Source organism: Stigmatopora nigra, chromosome 4, assembly GCF_051989575.1.
Source record: "Stigmatopora nigra isolate UIUO_SnigA chromosome 4, RoL_Snig_1.1, whole genome shotgun sequence".
NCBI lineage: Eukaryota > Metazoa > Chordata > Actinopteri > Syngnathiformes > Syngnathidae > Stigmatopora > Stigmatopora nigra.
This window is the reverse complement of record NC_135511.1, coordinates 3,548,344-3,564,043: the sequence shown is the minus strand read 5'-3', so window position 1 is coordinate 3,564,043 and position 15,700 is coordinate 3,548,344. Positions and strand designations below refer to the sequence as shown.

Genomic DNA, 15,700 nt, shown 5'->3' with positions numbered 1-15,700 from the left:
ACAATTTTGTCTGTGTGCATTCCAGGCTGGAATGATTCGCACCGATGAAGATGAATACTTCATTGAACCTCTGCATAGAGGCACCCAGGATCTGGAGGACAAGGGAAGAGTGCATTTGGTGTACCGTAGGTCCGCCTTGTTGCAAGGCCCCTCTGACATCTCTGTGGACTACCAAGCGCCAGGTAGGACACACAAGCTTATAATAACCGCAAGTGTAGAAAATGCTTACCAACTGTTTCCGTACAATTGCTCTTTGGAAAGGTTTCTTCACATTTATAACACCAGCTATGGGTGGGAGGTATAGTGCATTCATGTCACTTTGAGTCCCCTCGGTTTTGTTTTGCTGATGACAATGCATGATGGTTTCTTTAACATTTTATTTATTTAGTTTAGTTTGTAGTTTGCATGTTCTCCCCATGCAAGCGGGTTTCTCCATGTACCTGCCACATCTTAAAAACATAACCCAAGGTATGAGTGTTAGCGTAAATGGTTGTCCATCTCCTTGTCCCCTGCAATTGGGTGGCCACTAATTCAGGGTGTCACCCGCCTGAGATGAAGAAAATGAATGAAAGAATCAATGTTTATTTTGGCCGCTCTGTGGAAGAGTGGTCAGCACTTCTGCTTCACAGATCTTAGATCAAGGGTGTGGAGTTTGCATGTTCCCCCATGCCTGCTTGGATTTTCTCTGGGTACTCCGGTTTCCTTCCATACCCCAAAATCATGCAGCATAGGCTGATCGAACACTCTCAATTGACCCCATGTGTAAGTGTGCGAGTGAATGATTGTCCCTCTCTTTTTTCCCTGTGATTAGCTGGCAAATAATTAATTCCACCAGCAGGAATTGAGCCCAGGTCTGCCCGCACCGAAGTCAGGCGAGCGAACCTTTACAGTACACCATGAGCCGGCGGTAGGCTAATTGCACACCCTAAATTGCTCCTAACTATGAGTGTGCACGGTTGTCCGTCTCCTTGTGCCCTACGATTGGCTGGCCACCGATTTAGGGTGCCCCTCACCTGCTACCCAAGGTTATCTGGCATAGGCTCCAGCACCCCCTGCAACCCTTGTAATACAGCAATACAGATTTTTTTTTAACCGCCCACTCTCCAAATGTCACTTTGTTCTTGTTCTCTCCCTTGGGTTGAAAGAAGACTGAAACTGTCTTCTAACTTCTCCTTTATTCATGGGCGGAATTATATTTGGTTGGTAGTATCTCTCATAAGTACAGTAGGTAGTATCTCTCATAAATACACCCTCTCATTTTGTCATTGTTTTAAAATTATAGCTTTTTGTGTACGCGAGCAGAGATCCATCCCCGTCTAAAATCTCGCGAGACTTCCACGTTTTTTGAATTATTTTTTTCCCTGAGCCTGGCCGCCAGCAGAAATATAATTAATTAAAAAAACTAACAAGTGGCAGTTATCGAGATACTTGGAAGGCTCGCATGAACTACGTTCCGCAAATTCCAGGCTTGAGGAAACTTGTACTCGTCATTAATGTGACTTATTGATTGTCCATATCTCCCAGTGTCTGAGCCCCATATCTAAATAAAACTTGATTGTGCTGAATATGTATGTGAGCCTGTCTAGAATTTGAGGAATGCAAAGTGTCTCGATATCTGATGGCTGCTCGTTTTTTTTAATTCATTTTTTCCTGGGCAGCCGGGCTGGGGGGAAAAAATGAGGAAGAAAAAGAATGTCTAATCGACAAAACAACCCAAATAAGAAATTACTTTAAATAACAGAGGTTTAAAGAAGTAATTCAGAAAACAACCCCCAAAATTTAAAAAAGAAAAGAAAAAAAACAACATGAGAAAAAGAACAACCACAGGAAAGACTGGAAAAACTGAGTTTTCTAAAAATAAGTAATTAAAAAAACGACGTCCAGAAATAGATTCATTTGAAAAACGGCCAGGGCTTTTTTATATTTATTTTTAAGGTGATTGCAATAAGCTTCCATACACATCCACGCAAAACTCCAACAAAACGTGGCAACCATCTTTATGTAGAGCAGCTTCTCAAATAGTGGGGCGCACCCTCCTAGGGTAAAACGATGCCCGGGAGCCTCTGACTTTTGCCGTGCGAGAAGTCAGCGACACCGACTGACTGACTTCCGGCTTTTCCCTTTGGATTTGCCAAAGCAACACACCATGGAAACTGGAAATTATTGAAAAGCACTGATCTAGAGTAATAATTCTTTTTTTTTCCTTATCCTCAGACTTCTTTGCCATCAGGTCCCATGTAGAACTTCCAGTTAGCAGTATGAGAGTGACAAAACACCCAATTTAATACACCTGTACCCCCATCACACCTAACATCTAGTTACATCGTGACCGGACGATTCGCTGAACGGACGTTTCGCCGAACGGACGTTTCGCCGGACGGGAGTTTCGCCGAAACGGGATTTTCGCGCTCGCCCCGCCTCCAGATCGGGTGTGTTTTTCCACCTCGGCACAAAAAACAACACAATGAGAAACATTCCCACTGTTATTAGTTTTATAAAATAATAAATTAAACACTTAAATTTTTCAGAGAAACTTCCGTTCAGCGAACTGTTTGTTTGGCGATATGTCCATTGGGCAAACTGTCCGTCGGTGAAACGTCTTTCGGCGAATCATCCGAGTACCAGTTACACTAGTTACACTAATTGGTGCCAATTCTGGACTAAATTTGAAACTTTCATTTGGTTTTTACTCACTTTTGTTGGCAGTATTTTACACATTAATTTCTCAGTTTTTAGTTATTTTTAAAATAAACTAAATTTCTGTTATCACCACAACTTGACAGTGACTACTTTACGTTGTATCAAAGTGTCATTTATTCAGTGTTGTTCTATGAAATTATATGATTTAAAAAAGGCAGAAATGAGAAGGGTGTACTCACTTCCGTAAGATACTGTATATGCTAGACATTTATATGCATCAATTTTTGTATTCTTTTACCTTAAGCCTGATAAAATACGTTCATTGCAGACTTATTGTTATCTACATGTTCCAGGTTAGCCAATAGCGGGAGATGGGTGGTCATAGTTCCTTTTGAAGTTGGTTTCATTAACCCCTCAAAATGTAAAATATTTTTACATTATTGAATGGTTAGCGCGTCGTCCTCACAGCTCTAGGGTCCTGGGTTCGAATCCAGGTCAGGCTACCTATGTGGAGTTTGCATGTTCTCCCCAGGCCTGTCTGGGTTTTCTCCAGGTACTCTGGCTTCTTCCCACAAAAAAACATGCATGGAAGGCATATTGGATTCATTCATTTCATTCATTCATCTTCCATACCAGGCATCCTCTTAAGGGTTGCAGGGGTGCTGGGGATGAACCCAGCTAACGTCGGGCGAAAGGCAGACTAGTCTAGTCGCCAGTCATTCGTAGGGCACACAGAGAGACAAATGACCATCCGCACTGAGAGTCATACCTGCACCAGCAGGATTTGAGCTTGCGCCTGCCCACACCGAAGTTATGCTGATTGGGCACTCTAAATTGCCCCTATTTATGAATGTGAGTTTGAATGGTTCACCGTCTAATTGTGCCCTGCGATTGGCTGGTCACCGAATCAGGGTGTCCCCCGCCTCTGGCCTAAAGTCAGCTGGGATAGGCTCCAGCACCCCCCACGACCAATGTGAGGATAAAGAAAAAAGGAATGAATGAAAAACAAAAGTCATTCATTCATTTTGTTGCCAAATTAAATTGAATTTGCTTCAAAATCTTATGTTACATCCACTCCAAATTGACATTGCTTGATTAGCAGAAACAGATAAAATAAAGTCAAAAGCAAACGCTTAAGTATGGGAAATTATTGTTGAATTCTCTCATAGTAAATGAACACAAAGAGAAAATAGTATACATAGATAAACAGCAAGATATAACCCAATCTTCCATTAAGCAGTCTTTTCATCATTTAGGAGAAATGAGGATACCGAGGATTTTGGAGCAGCTTGCACTGTGAAAACGATGCAAAAATATATTCCCTCATGTCAACATGTTTGCCTGACCCCAATTTTGAACACATTACACTTAGTCAGTGTCAATTGCACCTCACATTTACCTGCGTTTAGGAGCCAAGGCAATAAATTATATTTCTCTTTTGCTTTGGTCTCACAATTTCACAGATAGATGCACTTGGCACACGGGCATGTCTAAATAGGAGGTGTATCCCTTATAGGAGAGTGCAATCTTTATGATGCGGATTCTCTGCAATTGGGGATAAGACATTTTTAGAGAAGAGGTCTGTTGATTAAAGCATTATCCTTATTCTGTACTGGTTGACAACATGGATTTTGTTTAATTCCTTTAGTCTCGATCCCACTTCATTATATTTATAGCAGATGATTTTGAACATATGGTGGTACTGTATTTTCTTTCATATGAGCCGCCCCGGCGTAAAATTGCCTTAAAATCATTGAATTTTACAATTTCTCGCGTATAAGCCGCCCCCACATATACAATTTTCACCTCCATATTCATCATTTTAGGTAGTACAAATGTGTTACTTTGAAGGGAAAATCTTAGGAAAAATCATCGCAGGTACTATTTCTAAGATATTATATGAATCAAAAGCACATTATTAGTGTTACGTCCACGAGAAACGCCGCGGCGAGGTAGGAAGGATTAGGACCCAGTTCCAGGGAAGCAGGTGTGGACGAGGCAATTTGTGATATAACTTAGAAGGGACCTTACAAAACAACACAGACTTGTGAAACGAAAAACCAAACCAAACCGGACCAGGGAGAACAAGTGGAATCATGGAGTAAGGTAGCATGGCTGCATGGCATTGTAATCTACGCAGACGATCCGAAGATGATGCTAAACTCAGTGGCGTTTAAATAGGCAAATCAGGAACTAATTGTCCCCAGGTATTAGTGTGAGTGTGCATGGTTGTCTGTCTCCTTGTGCCCTGCGGTCGGCTGGCCACCGATTCAGGGTGTCCCCCGCCTCTGGCTCGGAGTCAGCTGGGATAGACTTCAGCAGGTCCCGTGACCCTAAAGAGGATGAAGTGGTTCAGAAAATGAGATCATACTGTTATTTATCATTTATTATTCTTTTGTTGTTCCAACTCAATTTTAACACTGAGTTTTAAAGGTTAATCACATTTTTTGGAAATGTTTTGTGCGATCTCAGTGTTATTTTTAACTCGGTCTGCACCATTGATGGTGTTGGCTGTTTAATCTATCTTGACTGGGAGGTTGGCTCTCCTCAGCCGGATTGGACATCCATCAGCGTGAGTGGCACATATCATAATGCATGGAAGCAGAAACTGTAAACATGGCTGTTTTGTACAAAAAAAACAAAGAACACTATATAGGCACCAGGTATCTAAATACTAGTTCACATAGTTTCTTCCCTAATTCTCAAACTTGCCTGAGTATTTTTGAAGACTGTAAAGTCAACTGTGTGAATGCTTGTTTGTCTGCACTAGTGGCTGGCAGCCAGTTTAGGGCGTACCCCAACCAACCTCTGGTATGGGCTCCAGTATACACAACAGAAAATACCAATACACAACTATTATTTTTTCATGTAAATAACTTCAAAGCTTTGTAAATTTTCAAATGATCACTTGGACGACATTCTTAGAAAATATAGGCTGCTGTTGCCCTACATATTTGGTGCACCAGGTTTAGATATCTGACATTTGTTTAAATCTGTCTGTTTTTTCTGAATCACAATCATGTGTTGCCTTGACATTCAACTTCTTTCATACCAGGGATTGAACAAGATTCATACTTTAAAGTTTGGAGGGAAAAAAATTGCAGCATGGTGACTTTTAATATCAACCACTCCTGTAGATTGATCACATTAATGTCAGCAATATTATTATTATTTTTTGGTAACTTGAGAGCCTTGTTGTGTGACCATGTTTCAGTGCCACCGATGAAAATTTAAGGCTACGCTGTCATGAGGCTAAAATATTCAAGGAGATATCCATACCTAAAAATATTAAGATAGATTTGGATACTAAATAAATGAAAAAAAACATTAAAAACAAAAGTAGTATTGATTTTGATAGACAATATTGTGTTTCTACAAAACAAGTAAAACTTTTAAATTAGTTTAACACTAATAAACAATTAATTTCATTTGGGAGGCATAGCAGCAATTTATTTAACTTTGTTGATTTACTGCCAACCCACTTCGAAAGGATGGGAGAGCTAATGTCTTCAATAACAACAACAACTACAATCATAATAATAATTATTCCCGAGCCTGCATGGGTTTTCTCTCTGTACTCTGGTTCAATGGTTATTTGTCTCCTTGTGCCTGACCTGCGACTGGCTGGCCATCAATTCAGGGTATCCCCGCCTCTGGCCCAATGTCAGCTGGAATAGGCTCCAGTACCCCCAACAACCCTTGAGATTAGAAAGCAGTTCAGAAAATGACATGCGATTAGAAAATAAGAACAATAATAATAATAACAATAATAAAAATAATTGCAATAATACAAATAAAAGCATTAATACAAATAATAGCAATACAACAAATGATAACAATAATACAAACAGTAGCAATAATAACAATGATAAGAGGTTGTTATAAAATTCTGACTTTGTGGTTTTTGACTCAAACCCAAAATTGTAATCCTCCTTGGTTTCATATCACAAACATACTCTGTAAATTTGATCATTTCTCCCTTCGTGCTTGAGTTATGCAAACATTTTTCTGACCTCTATGGTCTTTGATACTATTATTCCAAAATTAATGACTTCAGATTGTTTTTGTGAGTTCTATAATCCCTCCGTGTTACTTTGCGTCACTACTATGCAGGCGGTGCTCCATATCAACACCTTAACCCTTCTTTCAAGTTTGTGTCGGCTGTAGGAATTGAAGCCAGCCTCCCACTTCAAATGATTGGACTTCTTGCCATGACAAACTCATTCAGAATGATAAAGATTAACTGTTTATCTTCATGAATGGCAGCTAATAAGTGCCCTTTAAAAGTTTTCAGGTATTTATTTGTAAAGCACATGTATTTTAGAGTTCACAAATAAACTCAAGTTGGGGACTAAATTTAGCATCAGTCATGAGATTTCTGCCATCCTCCAAAGTTGTTCCTTTTTTGCCATCTCACAAAATTCCTCTCGCCACAGCCGCCCTCGCTCTTAGGTTAGCATAGCCTTGTGACAAATATAAATCAGGCTTTTTTTTTTCTTCGGAGCATGACGACACCTCTCCTTCTCTCCCCCATTTCCAAAACTGGACATTCGTCGAGGCATCCTCAGACGCCGGCTTTCTCGCACTCATATTCCCACTTACATGTGAAAATGGAAGCTAACATCCAAAGAGTCGCAAGAAGGTGGAGGACGTCGTGGCTTTTGGGCCTCATGAGATTAGGACTGCCCATCTGCTCCTACTACCTATTCTGGAATTTTCCATCACCATGACAACCATAGCCTCATCTCCACTCATGAGCATTAGCACGGATGTCGGTGTGTTATGTTAACCACCAATACTGGCTCTTTAATGATGATGAACTATTTACGTGCCCTTGATGATGATGCCCAATCATTTGTGTCATCCCGTCAACTGTACATTTCAAAAGAGTTTATCACGAGTCGATGTCCAATCCATTTGAAGACGGAGGGTTGGCAGTGAATGAAGGATGCTGTAAATGTAAGTCAGTGTTTCTCTAGGACACATCCAATCGATTTGAAGTAAGAGGTTGGCGGTGAATGAATATTTATTTAGTGCTAGACCTCCCACATGATACTGACTGGACATCTGGGTTCGTCAATGTAAGAGAGTTAAGAATTGTCTGCGACGTATTTTTTAATGTTCATTCACTGCTAAAATATTATTCTGTTAGTGCATAATCATAACATCACAGAAAATCCCAGCTGACTTTGGGCGAAAGGCAGACTACACCTTAGACTGGTCGCCAGTCATCCGTAGGCCACACAGAGAGACAAACAACCATAAAATCATACAAACACCAGTGGGAATTGAGCCTGTGCTTGCCCATACCCAAGTCAGGCGAGTGAACCTCTACACCATCAGGTGGCACAGAAACATATCAGACAGACAAAATACCAACACACCATGATAGAAAAGAAAAGTATTACAAAGTATGACCACCAGGTGGTTGAATGTGTTCAGAAAATATCTGTGAGGTGAGAGAAGAGGGGCCAGTTCAAAGGAAGTGTAAAAAGGATAAAATATGCAAAGGGTAGATAGATAAATAAATAGTTCAATAGATCATTTATTAATCGGTTTGAGGGAAGTAAGCACAAAGTTGGTCCAGGTCATCGCTTCTTTAGTTAAAAATATGAGTGTCCCTCAATGTCTGTTCTAATTTTTCTGCTTGTTGAACATTGGCACATCTTGGGCTCTATTCACATATGATGCCCTCAACTCTACTAACAAACATGGTGCTTGAAAATCTATTATATAACCATCTGAAATTAAAACCGAGATTTTAATGATGCACTTATGACAAAGCTAGCCGAGAAAATACTGATAGATAAAGCCAGTGTTTTGGTTACCTTGCAAATGTTAACTCGTCACAGCTAGACTGCATCGATCCCCATTTATTGCTGGCATATTTGACTGCAGTTGAGCTAAAAAAATAATAATAAAATAAAGCAACAACAACTCATTGGCCACAGGTCATTTCTCATTTGGTCAAGGCACTCTTCAGGAAAAGACTCAGATTAAAATAAAGAACACTATAATTTTGGTGATGACAACACTGCGCTAAAGATGTTTTTCCTGTTACCATGGCAATGACAAAGGGGGCTAGTCCGCGTGCTAACCATCTAATGCAGGGGTGAAAATTCCGGTCCTCGAAAGCCACTATCCGGCCTGTTTTCCATTTCTCCCTTCTCTAATTCACCTGAATCAAGCAAGCTGTCCAGAAGCTTGATACCAATCCCGATTATTTGGGTGAATTGTTCGAGCGAGATATGGAAAACAGATGGGATAGCGGCTCTCGAGGACCGTAGTTGGCCACCCCTGATCTAATGCCAGTATATTGTCATCCTTCGCCACTTGGTGGCTTCAACATTCGCAGCTTCAACATTCGTGGGTCCGTACAGCGCATTTTTTATGTTAAGTTTAAAAAAGGTTCGTAAAAATGGAAACATTCATGGTGAATAAAACCCGCTTGCAAAGACAGCAGATAAAAATGGCCTCGCTTCTTCGGTTCTGAATTGAGTGGCACTCAGTGCTGAAGAAGAAGCAGCGACATTTCACCATCAAAGAAGAATGATGCGCCAAATCATTTATAAGTCCTAGAAGGACGGCATCTTGCCATTTCCTCATTACTGTGGACTACATTTCGCATCGCGCACATTATACCTCGTGGAGAAAGACTATGTTTTTTAATCCCCGCTGAAAATGCCTGCTAAGCATCCAGCATCGTCCAAGGCAAGGGTGGCCAAACTATTCCACAAAGGGCCGCCCACAGTCGGTTTTCGTTCCATCCCATAAGAAGAAACATTTCCACAAAATCTGGTATGTTAGATATACAACCAGTGGATTGCAGTCAGGTGTTTCTTGTTTCAGCAGAAATCTAAATTGGTTAAACTGTCTATATTGGATCGGTTGGAACCAAAATCTGCAAGCACAGTAGCCCTCGAGGAACGGATTGCACCCGTCCCCCCCTGCATTAAATGAGCCAAAGAAAATCAAAAGATGTTGACCATGATGGAAAACGTGAAATTCCTTGATAGCCTGAAGGCAGGCAATAAGTGTACGCATGTAGCATGTAATCACGGCATAAATGAATCTACCGTGTGTTACATAAAGAAAGAAGAAGCGATCGTTCAGAAGACGGCAATGATATCCTTTTTAGAGGTGAGTGCTGACAACGAGGACTACAATTATTGTGAAGATGGAGAATGCTCATTCGGTCTGGATCTTTGACTGTAGGGAGAAGATTGCTCTGGATACCAACATTATTAGAATCAAAGCCAAGACCTTTTACGATGGCTTAGCTCCTGACGAAAATAATGATGAACCTCCCTCAGTCACCGCGAGTGAGCCTCCTCAGCAGACCATAAGGCAGCGAAACACTACGTCGAGGAAGAGTTCCCTCACATAATATAAGACAATACAAGTTTGGGAATGCTGCTGGGTTCATGGTAAAGCCAGTTTTAATCTACAAGTTCGACTGCCCTCATGCTTTAAATAACAACAAAGCCTTGATGCCTGTCTAGTAGATGAGCAACCGGAATGCTTGGATCATGAAAGCCATCAAATAGGACTGGTTCTTAAACTGTTTCATCCCAAACACGAAGCTGTACCTCGCTGAAAGGGGACTGCCCTTCAAGGTCTGGACTGTGCACCTGTTTTTTAAAAATGTATATCGAGCGGCGAGGAACAATCTTCATTGAGTTCAGTTTTTAAAGTATTCACCATTTTTTAAATGTATAGTTTATATTTAGGTATAAATGCATTACAGTCTTTAATAGGCTTATGGCTGTCATTTTTAAGAAATACGCCTTGATAATTTTACTTGTGTACTTGTATTTCTGTATACGTGCGAAAACATGTAGCATTGTATTAATAATAGGGGTTATCCTACTTTGTGGTTTTTAAATTATTGCAGCCATGTCTAGTCTACATTGTCCGGGATATTTGAGGGATTACTGTATTTTAGCTGAAAAAAACAACAACCGAACTCATTGGTCCCACATCATTTGTCACTTAGTCAAGGAAGTTTTGAGGGAAATATTTGGATTAAAACAACAGAATAAACCACCTGAGAGTGTAGAGGTTTACCCGCCTGACTTCGGTGTGGACAGGCACAGGCTGGATTCCTGCTGGTGGCGGGATGACTTTGAGTACCAAGGGTTGTCCATCTTTGTATGCCCTATGGTTGACTGACGACCATTCTAGTGTGCAGTCTGCCTTTCACTTGAAGTCAGCTTGGATAGGCACCAGCAACCCTTACGAGGATGCGCAGTACAGAAGATGAATGAACAACACAATCGACTACTTACCAGCTGCTATTTCCATGTATATGTCCAATTATGAATCCCTTGGTCAGACAGAAAAAAAAAATAATAAGACTTATCTCAGCAGTGTTCATGTTGTTTCAATTTCCAACCCAACACATATAAGCAATTTTCCGATAAAACAATTGAATTTTAGGGGGAAAAATGCTGGCCACCACAATAATGAAACTATAAATCGAAGAGGAAATAGCACTGGAGTATGCTCTACGTTTGCCACGTCATTCAAAAAATTTCAGAAGAACGTTATGGATTTAAGATGTTTTTTGCGATGTTTGGTTTATTTTCCAAAGAAAACTTAAACAGTTTGAACACACTTTTTTTTTTACATGAATTCCTCTAATACTCGAAGTGGCCTTGTACTTTTAAGTCCATCAGGTCTGGGTAAAGCCCTCTTAGAAGTAATTTACTGAGCCATCTGCTGCTTTGTTTTATTTAATGAAAATCTCGCCTCCAGTTGGCATCTGGAGATAACGGCAAATGAATCCCACAGTCAAAATTCTCTCCACGTTCCCCAAAAAATATGTGCGCCTTTGCGAATGTTCACGGTAAACTAATTCACGTGTATTTGAGGCGCAGTTGAAAGTCATTTCTCTTTATTGAGTTAATGTACCAAAGGTTAACCGGTGTCAGCCGGGATGGATCCTCTAATGTGTCGTAAACAGAAGTAATTTGGACTGGGTCAGATGTCAATGAAAACACTTGGCAGGTCCTCTGTGTGCGTGCGTGTACAATCCTTGAAATAAATGAATGCTACAAAAAGCTTTCAAGCCTTTTCTTGGTAGAGATTGAAAGCATCATTAGTGCCAGTAAATAGATACAAGTCAGCGCTTGAAATTTCTACTTACTTGGAGTAGAACAAGTTGAATCAAGTAGACATAGAGGTGAGATTTCAAAATCTGGGTACGCATTCTACTCAAAATGCATCTTTTAGTGAAAACTGTTTTATGAATGTTTTTTTTATTTATGAAAAAAATAAAAATTAATCAAAAATCAATATATATATATATATATATATATATATATATATATATATATATATATATATATATATATATATATATATATATATATATATATATATATATATATATATATATATATATATATATATATATATATATATATATATATATATATATATATATATATATATATGTGGATAAAACATTACATATATTTCATCTTTTAGTGTTTTTTTAAATTTAAGCTGTAATTAATGTTGTTTTTTGTTTTTTCCATACAAAAAGTTATAGTCATTAAGACTAAAACTCTTTGTATGGAACAGTCAATAGATAGAAGTGAAATATGCTTTTTTTTCTCTGCATGGTTTCCACCAAGCAGTCCCCAATTCCAAATATACTTTCCACGTCTTTTGGATAAGTACCTTGTCGTGCGCTGATGACTTTCCATTGGAAAGCTGGAGATAATTAGTCGCTATGAACCAAGGAAACTACAGAAAGGAAAAGACCTTAGAAAGGATATTTCATAACACTCAGTGAATCATCATCATCATCATCATCATCATCATCATTATGATAGTCATCATCTTCCCGGTCGCTTCTCATAAGTTAACTGTCATCCCGTCAGCCAAATACCTTCAATTCCTGCTGCGTGTTGCAGTTACTAGAGAAACAAAGATGCTGCGTGTTTTTCCATTGTATAACAGCGCTACATTTCTGTGCCAGGCCCCAAAAAACTGCGAGATGAAGTCTGGAAATGATGTAAGAGCCAGACTGACTCACTTGTTTGCCTGCATTTTTTATTTTTATGTGCTTTTTGACCCATTTACTTAATATCAACTGATAGTTAAATGCTGTCTGCGCTACGCATGAAAGAAAGCTAAAAAATAGAATAAGTTGATTTTAGTAAATTAGGTGAAACAAGTTAGCTTGAACACAATGGAAGTTTTGAAATCTAATGCCATTGATGGCAGCCAAGGATTTAAAAAAAAGATTAGGACTTGATTGAAAAAATATTACCAACATTGTAATTTATTAATCTTGATTAATTCATTGATACCTGAAATTACAATCTACATCTTACATATAGACAAAGTATCGGAGGAATCTATTCATTCCTTTTCTGAACCGCATATCCTCACAATGGCCACAGAGAGGGCTAGAGCCTATCCCAGCTGACTTCGGGTTCTCAATTTTCAACTTTGTATTTATGGTTTTAATGAGGAGTAGAAATGTGTTACTTTGAAGGGAAAATTTTAAGAAAAATCATCGTACATGGAATTTCTGAGACACTGTATGAATCGAAAAGATTGTCAGCTGGATTTCTGAAAGGGTGTACCTGCACGTGGATGAATTAAAAAAAGAAGCCACGTGAGCAGTACTACTAAGAAGTGTGTCAGTTGCGGTCTAGTTTTGTTATACCATCCCCAATCACCAAGTCTCTGTATGCACTAATAGCATAAGATACACATGACGTAGGTAACAAGGCCTCATAGACGTCAAACAAAATTTTGTTAAGCGTTTTTTTCTGTTAATCTTTTCTCTATTTTAAGATATATTACCATATTGGTCGCATTATCTTGGGTTCCGGCTTTTCTTCTTTGTCACCTTGCAGTTTCGTGCATGTCAAGTCTAATTTGTGCACATACAAGCCATACCCTTGATTCAGTCATCATTTTTTGGAGTTACAAATATGTCTAATATGCGAGAAAATATGGTAAATATATATTTTAACCCTGATTTAAAATAGAGGATGGCCCGGTGGATGAGTGGTTAGCGCGTCGGCCTCACAATGGGGGTCCTGGGTTCAAATCCACGTAGGTTTTATGTGGAGTGTGCATTTTCTCCCTGGGCCTTCATGGGTTTTCTCCAGGTACTCTGGTTTCCTCCCACAATCCAAAGACACGCATAGTACGCTGATTAGACACTGTACATTGACTGTAGGTATGAGTGTGAGTGTGAATGGTTGTTTGACTAGTTGTGCCCTACGATTGGCTAGCCACCAATTCAGGGTGTCCCCCGCCTCTGGCCCGAAGTCAGTTGGGATCTGGTCCAGCACCACCCACGACCTTAGTGAGGACGAAAGGGTTGATAAAATGACATGAGAATCTAATGTAGGGACACTGAAATGTAGAGTTGGGTCATCTGCAAAAGTATGATAGAATAAGTATAATATAATAGTCATATAGATGTTAAATACAAACAGTCCAAGAATGGACCCAGGGGAAACCTCCCATTTGCACTGAGGTCCAGTCATATCAGAACAGATTATTTGCCTGTGTCACTGTTCTGCCAAATATCATTTAGGGCTGTGATCAGCAGTGTTTTGGTGCTGCGGTGTGGTCGAAATCCAGAGTGAAATGAGTTAAACAAAATTTATTTGCATCATAAAAGCCCAGTTGTACTCATTAACAACCCTTTGAACAATTTCCGCCAGCAATGGCAGATTTGATATTAGCCCATAGTTCCATTGTCGTGGCAAGCTGATTATTATTATTATTTAGTTTTTTTTCAAAGAAGTTTTATTTCCAGTTTCAAAGTGTTTGGAAACTCCCCTGCCTGGAGAGAAATCTTCTTATTCTTTTTATCTCCTGCAGTCGTCTTGGGAATATGCATTGGAAAACAGTTTTAAAAAACGGATATTTAATTGTAAATCCCAGTCAGAACTCTTGAGGATGTAATGTTATACTTAAAAGGATTGCAGATTTGATTGTACTCTTTTCATTTTTCACTAGTTTGGTATTTTTTCTTTGTTATGGATCATCGTTATAATAATTATTGGTCGATATTATTGATCCTGGCTTTTGCTGGCACAGAACAATGTTCATAATGATGTCACAGCACATTAGTCATTCATTCATTTTTCGTACCACGCATCCTCGCAAAGGTTGTGGGGGTTGTTGGAGCCTATCCTAGTGGACTTCGGGCTAAAGTCTTACAACATCTGGGCTGGTCGCCAGTCGGCCTTAGGGCACACAGAGAGACAGACAACCAGTCCCATGCCCAATCACACCACCGCCAAGCGGGAATCAATCCCACGCCTGCCTACACAGTCAGGGAACATTCTACAGCATCAGGTGGCTATATATATATATATATATATATATATATATATATATATATATATATATATATATATATATATATATATATATATATATATATATATATATATATATATATATATATATATATATATATATATATATATATATATATATATATATATATATATATATATATATATATATATATATATATATATATATATATATATATATATATATATATATATATATATATATATATATATATATATATATATATATATATATATATATATATATATATATATATATATATATATATACATTTTGATATACGAAAAGACAGTAGATGCGAGAGGCTGCTCATAAAAACATCATGGGCACTGTCTTTCTCCCCTCAACTCACTTGTGTAATGTCTCAGTGGTCGCAACTCCCTCCTGTAATGTCTCTGCGAGCACTGGGCTGAACATCTTTTCAGTGTTTCTTTTCCCGTGAGTCAGTGCCAATGGCGTATATACTACTTCTCTTTGGCAAGTGGTTGTGCGTTGTCCTATTGTGAGGATATTTGTGTGCATCATCTTGAGAATATTTTGAAGGGAATATAAAAGCAACATCTAGAATTGCATGTGAAAGTTAGGGTGGAGGTGGGGCAAATAGAGCCAACCCGGCCGGACAGGAGAAAAGCGATCAAAATTTTAGACAAAATTAGAATTAAGTTCAATGTAAGGTTAGATTAAACTTATTTGTGAG

At 38.9% G+C, this 15,700-nt stretch overlaps 1 protein-coding gene and 1 long non-coding RNA gene across 2 annotated transcripts in view; one reads left to right on the top strand and one right to left on the bottom strand.

Annotated features, from left to right (window-relative positions):
* Positions 1 to 15,700, top strand: part of adamts3 (ADAM metallopeptidase with thrombospondin type 1 motif, 3) — a 110,411-nt gene that overhangs the window by 23,479 nt on the left and 71,232 nt on the right. Inside the window, exon 4 of the mRNA XM_077715577.1 lies at positions 26 to 182. Within this exon, the coding sequence (XP_077571703.1) occupies positions 26 to 182 (157 nt within the window). The remainder of the gene's footprint in view (positions 1 to 25; positions 183 to 15,700) is intronic.
* Positions 3,645 to 7,401, bottom strand: LOC144195757 (uncharacterized). The gene is made up of 3 exons (XR_013326157.1): positions 7,243 to 7,401; positions 6,255 to 6,338; positions 3,645 to 4,973 (listed from the first exon to the last, which is right to left on the bottom strand). It is a non-coding gene; the product is annotated as an uncharacterized LOC144195757 (long non-coding RNA).